This window comes from Phallusia mammillata, chromosome 2 (assembly GCF_965637545.1).
Source record: "Phallusia mammillata chromosome 2, kaPhaMamm4.hap1.1, whole genome shotgun sequence".
NCBI lineage: Eukaryota > Metazoa > Chordata > Ascidiacea > Phlebobranchia > Ascidiidae > Phallusia > Phallusia mammillata.
The window spans coordinates 14,823,990-14,833,441 of record NC_137253.1 but is presented as its reverse complement, the minus strand read 5'-3'; the positions used below and the strand labels follow the sequence as shown (position 1 = coordinate 14,833,441).

Below are 9,452 nucleotides of genomic sequence, written 5' to 3'. Positions count from 1 at the left end.
CACGATTCGAAGCTTAAGTTGCTTGAATTAAAGGCGGCGAAATGGGTTTTGCGATAAGTGAACGCCGTAATGCAAAGATTCCAATGTGATACAGTATATCATGCAGAATTGTACCAATCGATGCGGAAAGTTAAAGTTTCAAATTTGGCCTCACCGTTGATCAATATTTGAACACACCAAAATGCGGCATATGCTTGGGCATTTAAAAGCGAAATTAATCTCCATCTGTAAACAGTTTTTACCCCAAACCCGTAAGCACTCAGTCTTGTCTGTGTTAATCGGCCCAGTTTTGAACTTGGCGATGAGGTGTGGGTCGCCGCGTCACCCCCATGACCATCACGTTTCTGGGGCTCGAATGGGGACCGCGCACACACTGCGGAGGCGCTTCGAAATCAATTCCCATGAAAAGTTGATAAGTCATGCAAATAGCGCAGCGACGGGCGAGGGCAGAGTCAAGGTTGATTGACAGGGCGCCGTTTTACGCGGCGCGGCTCGATCCCGAAGCTTTTTTACTTTGGTTTGTTTTTGGCAAAGTCCGTTTGGTCTGTTTCTATTTTGCGGCTCATACCGTGGCTTTATTGTTACGTGTCCAGTGAACCTTGTATCTTGAATGATAAAACTTGTGCTAATCTGATCTGTTATCGTACCATGGTTTTCGCTAAGCTCCGTTTGTTGCCACTGTTCATTTTAAGCCCAAAAGTGAAACGTAAAAAGCATGGTCAAAATTTTCCCTTTTGAATTTCGTTGAATTTACTGTGTTCAAAAAATGCTTGAAAGATACGATTTATAGATTGAGAAATATATTTAAATTTACATAGTCTGGCACTAAGGCTTATTTTCATTTATCCATAACGATACGCAGCAATACATGTAAGGAAATTGTCAAGTTTTGAATTATTAGGTTTATAAGAATTTATGTTTTTAATTCTAAAAACTTTTTTCTCACAACAGTTTCACCATCAAAATGGCCGCTACCTGCTGCCCAGTTGTCGCACAGCAACGATTCAACGCCTTATAATAGGTCACCCGCGTTGGGCGTTGGGGCTCGGCAACCCGGAACCGATTGGGCCATTGTGTCCCGCTCAACCGTCCCTTGAGTGACATCGGGCGCTTTGAATTCGCGACACTTTTCGCGCGACCCAACAAGCGACATACGACAACGCGGGGCTGTGACGTCACACGCCGCCTAAACAGGGACATTATGGGGGGGCCATTAGCGTGTCGTCGCGTCAGCTACTGTTTACCGAGCTATTGATCATCTTCACTCCTGAATGTTTTCTCAGGTTCTCAATGCCCTTGTGCGTCTATATGTGATGTGGCGTCTTGGCGTTGAACGCGTTTACCTTTTTCAACAGCACGTCTTTCCCGCACACATACCTGTCAGCGCCACTTTGGAGTCTGCTTAGATCCCCTTTTATCGACGGCGCACCGCTAATAGACATCTCGTCTGCCGCTTAAAGCAAGGCCTTGTTTTTTGTGGCAATAAAGAATTGTTTTGTTGGCGCTTGGGCGATTTGCCGTTTGTGGGCGGTGGATTGTCCCACCTTTTTCTGTGCGGGGCATTTATGTTTTCACAGGCATAAAACAAACACTGTGGATAAGGATAGTTGACGATCCACTGTTTTTTTGCTTCGGTTTTACCAAAACAATCACAATAAGAAAAATGTTCGAGGTAAGCAGATAAAGTTGTGTTACATTAAAAATACAAAAAAGTTGAGAAACGCATTAACATTTTAGTTTACCTACTTTTTAAATCCTGATACACTTCTGGCAATACATTTATGAATGTTGTCACATGCGGAAAAACGTGGCCTTCCCTAACTAAATTTCAGGTAAAGGTTCAAGTAGAATCTTCTTCGCAAATAAATCCAACCTAAAGGCGCCACTTCCCAAGTCGGTAGAACGTACGTTTCCTTTGTAGTTATGTCGGAGAACAGGAATTGGCTCATCGACTTGATGTCAAGCAAAGGAGCCAAGTTCAAGTGCTCAAACTACAAACACCATCTCAGCTAACAAAAAGCCCAAGCGTACCATATGCGGCTCCCTTGAAACTAATGCTCACTTCAGGTATCTTGTTAAAAGAGCTAAATAAAAGCGCAATGTCAGTTGCTGCTAACAGGTCGAGGATTAGACTGCACAGGTGACACCAGGTAATTCCGTCTTTCGCCAACGTTATCCTCCTCGCTTGAACCCCGTTACGCTATGTGGCGGGTTAAGATGTCATAAGCGGTTGTATGAACTCCAGGCGGGAGATGGCAGTTTACGATAAACTGGTGATAACAAAGCGCCTACTTTTCCGGTTGTTTCAAGGTAATTGGTTACTGGAAAACTTCAACATTCAATCATTTTACAACACAAACGTTGTTAATTCCAACATGCATTTAAAAAACAAACATTCATGTATTAAAATAGCGCTCAGTTTATCGCAATGCACAAAGTACATCTCGAAACAACGCTTTGAAAATGTAACACAATTAGATATGGTCAGAATTTAGGTGAGTTTCCAAAAAAGCTTATCATCAAATTTCAAATGTGAGTCTTGACCAGCATCTCTTGTTTGTGTCTAAATCCAACACAAAGTTTGGTCTCTTCAGTTTACGGTGTCGACCAGATGGTAGTTGCAACATGCACACCATGAACGTCGACACAACAAACATATTGTGGCATCAAATGCAATATCTGCGCTTCTGAAAGGGCGTGAGAGTTACTCTCTTCGGCAAATAACGTTTATTTTCAGTTGCTACGTCAGTGTTTCGACTTTCCTGTCGACGAAATTGCGAAGACGTGGTGGTGAACGCACGCCATCTAGCGGGTACACGATTTGACTGTAGATTTCTTCGGAAAGGCGGTAGAGGTTTGTTTTCAACGCTGGTGGAGTTTATAATACTGTTTGTTGGTTCTGTGCTTGACTTCGTTTCCTAGACAACCATTTCAAAGTTTAAGGTCCACTGAAGCTCTTAAACGAATTTTAGATTTGTTTTAGATGTTCTTGTTTTAAATATTTTTGTTTGGTTTGCCAAATCGCAGTTTTATTGTGGTTTACAAGCCGTATAACCAAAGCAAACAAAGTACGTGCTGAGGACATCAAGTGCACAACATTTTTACAGCCGTATTATTAGTGCGGTTTCTGTCCACCAAGTCGTTCTTTTTCAGTAAGTGCAGCGGGTCGTAAATGTTGAACACAGTACAATCATAATTTCAGATTTCACTCGCCACCCACACACCCGTCATGCTATAGCAGCTCGCGAAAGTTTTTGATACGTTGGGGGGGGGGGGGTCGTGAGCTAAAATGATTCAGAAGCCCTGGTCTGAATAATCATACAGGAAAGAAGAGGAATATTAAGGAGGACCGCAGTAACCAACGTCTGTAGGAGACAAACAAACTGGTCCTTCAAGCATAAATGCTTTAATTTATCATACATCAGCACAATAGATTAAATTTATAGCTCATTACGAATCTGACACAGAGTATCAATACCTTCGCTTGTTCATTTGAAACCCATCCTTTTACCAGTCCATTGCGCTTGACAAAGAAATATGAATAATCTTTGCCGTTTGGGACCCGACTTTCTACAATGCCTTTTTCTCCAGGATCCGGAGGCAACGGTTCTGCTGTTTAAAAAACAATGTTGGAGTTGTAAACCAAGGAAAGCACAGGGGAAATTTGACATATTGATTCTAAAAAGGCATGCACAGTCAATAGCCGGTTAGCGATTCAAATTTTGTTTTTATTTTTTTATCTGTTTAATCGTGACACTGCTCGTCGTTACAATCTAATTTTATTTGCCGCTTCGGTTCAGAGTTGTAAGTCAGGCCGGATTCGGATTCGGACCGGGTTCGGGCTCCAATTTCAAGACCGTTTACAACTGTGCTTCGCCATGTTTTGTGGTGCAACAAAAAACATTCTGGTCGGCAAAGATTGTTTGCAAACGGCTGTTTTTTAATATGCTAAAGAATGCAACATTACCTTGGCTTGAGTTGTCTTCTTTTAAGTTTAACTTTTCGGCAATTACTTCCGACACAGTTCTTTGCTTTACTTTGTAGTTTCCTCTCCGATACGAGTTACCAGAACTGCCGCTTGGAGGAGGTAGAGAAGTGTGAGGTGGTCGAGGAATTTCTCCGTCACTGTCGTGTGTTGACTCACCAGCATCTTCGTTAGACCCCGGACGGCCAGGAAACTTAAAAAAGGTTGATTTCAACTGCGAGCGATAGCAGCCGAGTCTTGTGAATGGCGTTAACGGGGGTTTTCCCTTAAAGAATCCCATCTCAGGACCGCCACCTGATAAGTGTCTGCTGGTGTTTGATGTACGCCTACAGGTAAAGCAATAGACGTTTTCGGCCGTTCTACGGCGCTCGGAAAACGGGCGTACCACAACCTTGCTTCTGGCGAGACTGTTGCGGGGCTGCCGGGTGAATCCCCAAACGTAGTTAGGAGGTCTTTTGGTTGATAGTGTTCTGCGGTCATTGTTTTCAGAAGGTTTTCCGAATGCTGCGCGCGTGCCCGGAGGTGCAGACTGGGTTTTAATGTGAGAGCTCAGGCCGTCATGTGGTTCATCACGTATCGTAGAATATTTGTCTGTTTGCTCAAAATGCACAATGTCAGATGAAGTTTTGGAGTTCGCTTCATCCAGTGTTGGCGGACTTCTGATAGAAAAAATGGAAATGGGCAAAGTCGATTCTCGTTTTGTACGAATCCTGTTATACGCTATGTTGTTGTACTTTCAAATAAATACAACATTTTAAAAACGCAATATCAATTGTTTATTTTTTTAATAAGGGCAAAAACATTCCACATTGTGCTAAAGTTTAGCAGCTAAACAAATACCGATAAAAATGCAGGTGTATTGAACAAATCGGTTACCTTTGTGTGTCTGGGGATAATTTTTCCGCTGGACTGCTTGGTGGCGCTACAAAGCCTGGTTCAATGTCATTGGAAGCGCTGGGACAACGGATCACCATCTTAATGTTAATTCTCATTGTTTTCGCATCCCTGCCCTCCATCTCATCGATACGGGGCGTTCTGTCTCCATCCGCCGAAATAAGGCATTGGTCAGTCTGGTAAATAACGCGACCCTGCTTGGCCATACCCGACATTTCGTATGCAAAAGAAAGTTTGCGGCAATGTGCTATGAGTGTGAGCTTCTTATGCCAGTAATAAGAGGTTACTGAAAACCTAGAGTTACATTTTACGACTAGATCGCTTAAATTTAAGAAATGCCTGTTGGGAAAAACACTGGTTTCTTCATGGCACTATTTTCGCTAAAATTGATTCTACAGAAGTAAATCAAAAACAGACTGATGATACAGCTTTTTAACAGCAAAAATACTTTTTTTACTGAAATATATGTCTTTCGAAAACCTTTACATCGTGAAAGGCACAGCTCGATTTTATTAATAAGCTTATACCTTTCTGAAAATAACTTTACAGATGCACAAAATGTCATTTTTAAAACGAAGATTATTTTAAAAGTTAGTTAACTTTCCATCGTTGCTATTAATTCCATCATAGTTGATATTGGAAATTAACCCTGCCAGTATAAAACTCAATGCCTTTATATTAATTAGCGAATTCAGAACACCATAGCAAGAATCTTGACTTCCACTTTCACTTGCAAGGAAATACAAACACCCCTTAGCAGCAGAGTAGAGAATTTAATTTCCACCAGTATTGTATGTTTTGGCTTATTACTGGTCGTGTTGGACCACATTTCATCTTGTCGACATGTTTACTCAGTTGCTGTGGGCGCCACGCTATTATTTGTTCGTGGATTTCCATGCCGATTAGCAAAGCGACATATCACCATGCCAAGGTATAACTTATGCGCCATAAAATCTGTCCTACTGAACATACTAGAAGCGTGCTAAAGGTCCATTTATTTACCATTGTGGTATTCGCTACGCAAAACTAACAAAACACAAACAAAATATTGTGCATATAAAGGCGGCTTTTATGAACTGACCAGACACATTGAGTCAGTCTCGAGCAAGGCACCCCATTTGATATAATTGCCATGTGTGTTTGCTCTCCACTGTGTCACAATAATAGACCTTTATGTTATTCTTTTCTTCTCACAACCTTGTAAAGATTTAACGTTAAACAGCTATTTTTGGAAACGACCACCTGTCATAACTAAAGAGCGAGAGCTTTTGCTTTGTTTACGAATTATGAAATCTGCCAATTTATCGCACATTGAGTGTTGGTCCAGGTAATCACATACTGGGCCTAAACCCCACACTTACTGTTCTTGCGCAAAGCAAACTGAATAATGTATCTATATGTACCTTACACGGACAACATACTCGACTTTTCGTCAATTAGCTATTGATTGTAAAAAGCAATTAGTAACAGCCGTTATATTCTGTACAATAGGTTTTTCCCATGTTTGATCTGAGAATCTTTATTTGACCTACCAAAGTAAATAATGAATCTAAAAGTTAACGGTTACTCGCCAAACACATAAATCATTCAAAAGGCTACCCCGGCCAAACAGTCTGGTAATGACCGCTTTGTATGTCAGGAATTTCGAGCAACCAGATTTATTTCCCAAGCAATACGAACGCAAGTCCGCGCATTAAAGTCGTCATATTCCTCTCCAACTGTTACATATTAACCGATAGTTCTTTTGTTGTGGTCACCTGGGCCTCTTCTGACAAGACGCCGATTTGTACGCAGGTTGTTTAAGTTTGTCGAGGGCGTACAAGCTGGCAAACCTTTGCGAAAGTTTTATTACTAATACTTTTAACTGACCAAACTATACTAAAATACACGTTACTGCTGGCCGCCCTGGGTTGTTAGTTTTTCCCAATCATATTATTGTGCCTGACTCTAACCAGTGTTGCAATATAACGATTGACGCTTTCTGTCTTATTCTATCTTGTGTGCATATACGTTATCAGCAGTTCCCGCTAAATGTGCATGCTAAGTAGTAAGCACTATCTTCTTCGGCAAGGCAATATTGAATCCACTAGCCTGCCCACACACATACTTGTCGGTCCTTGATTTGATGCTATCTGTACGCAGTATATTCCTAACACTGTCTATAAGGCAGAGCATTACTTTTGCACCAATAGTAGCATGCTAATTCTTCACAAATTTAACTTTTATTTATTTGGGGAAAATCACCAAAAACATTTTACACGACTGAATTCACTCACTATCTCTCTCAACTGGGATTGAAACAAGGAAATGAACAAACGGTAAAAAAAACTGTTTGATGCGCCCATTTCCATGTTTGCGACGACACGACCATGCTCTCGTCATAAGCTTACATCGCAAAATCGTCATACAACACTCGAGATATCGCGCACGGTTTAATCCACGCCTAAACTGACCCAGCAGCTGTTGGTATTACGATCAGTCGAGTTGCTAGAACTACAAATCCAAACTAGCTTATTGGTTAGACTCACTCTCAAGGAAATCGTTATGTCTTCGCGGGCGGTAATAATGGCATGTTCCATGCTCAAGAGAAGCGACGACGAATAGACTTTCACGTTTTATTAGTAAAGATATTTTCAGGTCGCGTCTTTGTCAGTGCCAAACTTCATTCAATTTGTGTTGAGAGGACAACACAATGGCTTTCTGTGCACTAAGACCCTGGCACGACACAGCCCTAAAATGATAATGATGCGTGTTTATTGACTTTAGACGCGATTTGAAATAACTTAAGTGAAAACGCTACCAGACGCGCTAAGTCTACAATGCCTGTTGTTAACTTTACCAATCGATATTCACTGCTTTGACAAGCAACAGGACATATAATTGCCCCAAATGGCCCAAGGTTCATTTTAAGCACAACTTAAACTGACAATGATATTCACTTTAATACTTACTAACTATGCCCAAAACATCTAGCTTTCACTGATAACAAGGGAGATGGAGATGCAAATTAAAGCACAAGTGGATACATGCAGTGATGGGATTCAGCCGGTTCGCACCGGTTCTATAGAACCGTCTCACGAAATTTTATGAGATAAGCGAACGGGTTAGCATTACTGGTTACGGTCAACGGACTTTTTGTAACAAAACTGGCTGAAAAATATGACCTTTGTGATAGAACCGGTTGACAAAAAAATTTGAATCCCACCACTGGATACATGTGAAATTACAACCTTAACAGTCGGTCCAAAAAAATGGTAAAATTGTATTTTCCAACGTATGCGAAAGAATCAACCAACACGCGAGTCAAGCGTCTGCGTATACCGATGTAAAAACAACAGGAAGTTCCATATCACGTGCGCTATTTTGTGTGAAAACTTGGTCTATATTTTTTTAAAGATAGATACCTTTAGATCTAAATTTTCTCTCAAATGATTTTATTAAGCGAATCATGTAATATCAAACTTGTTTTTTTTCTGGGTTCCCTGAAAAAACAAAATATCTCCAACAAACTGCTGACCCGTATCGGGGTTAACCGACCGAGGGACGGTTGAAATATTTACTTCGTTATGTTTCGCGGTTTTGCGAATTAACGTATTTTGAAGAACTTTCGTTCTGACTTGCAGTTGTAGCACTTCGAAATAATAAGCGTCTGTTATATGTGAAAAGTGGGTAACACTAAAAGAAGAAAAACAGAAAAGTGGGAAAAGCAGGAAATCAACACTAAAAGCAGAAAAGAAAGAAAAGGCAGAAAAAAGGGAAATTTATGTTTACTAAAAGAGGGAAAAAATAATTGCAGAAAACAGGAAAAGAGTGAAATTTCTTGTTTCATAAGATTTCAAAATACAAAAAAGCAGAAAAACGGGAAATGCTTCTTTATTTGCTTTTTATGCCGTTCTAATTCGTTAAAAACATTAATAGAAACTAGAAGGGTGGCTTAGCACATTTTGTTGTTGCATTTACACCATAACCTATTTTAAAACATAAATATATTTCCTATGCTTATTTTGTATTGGGTCCCATATTACTATTAGCCATCGTCTTTTATAACCATAGTCGTTTGTGCAGGCAGAAACTCATGGGTCCCCACACATGCAAAGTTGAAAATTTCATTTATTTTAGGGGGCTAGTTGAGTTGGGGCTACAAGGTAAAACACATCAATCGAAACCTACAAATAGCATAGTCCACTCCACATGCTACCTAAATTTTAGCCAATCCAGACACTGTTTAATAAACTCACCCATTTTAGGGGGCTAGTGGGGTAACTAATGTGGTCCGACACACAAACTAAAAATATATGAAACCTCTATGATGCAATCAATAGTACTGCAAAATTTCAGCCCAATTCGCCAAAGTTTAAAATTTCGACCACTAGAGGTGTTTTGAGAACTGGGAATGTTTCTGATGTCATAGGGCTGTTAACAAGCCCACACAAAAACATCCACCAAGCAACCCACAAAGTCGCAAACGAGTAACATACAACTGGTTGCCCTTGTAACACTATTGCGCCACAGAAATCTTTCGTTTGTGGTGCCCAGTAACATACAAATACATTTTACACTTTGGGGGCTCTGT

The 9,452-nt window shown here is 40.6% G+C and overlaps 1 protein-coding gene across 2 annotated transcripts; it reads right to left on the bottom strand.

Annotated features, from left to right (window-relative positions):
• Window positions 1-2,342: 2,342 nt before the first annotated feature.
• On the bottom strand, window positions 2,343-5,287 carry LOC145213976 (uncharacterized). Of its 2 annotated transcripts, none has more exons than XM_080082395.1 (4): window positions 4,862-5,287; window positions 3,968-4,644; window positions 3,479-3,609; window positions 2,343-2,918 (listed from the first exon to the last, which is right to left on the bottom strand). In XM_080082395.1, exons 1-4 carry the CDS (start codon window positions 5,092-5,094, stop codon window positions 2,667-2,669), a joined length of 1,293 nt encoding a protein of 430 aa, XP_079938521.1. In that variant the 5' UTR covers window positions 5,095-5,287; the 3' UTR covers window positions 2,343-2,666. The 2 variants fall into 2 exon arrangements, with proteins under 2 accessions (XP_079938521.1, XP_079938520.1); XM_080082394.1 differs by having other exon boundaries at window positions 3,479-3,612; window positions 4,862-5,286.
• Window positions 5,288-9,452: the final 4,165 nt, after the last annotated feature.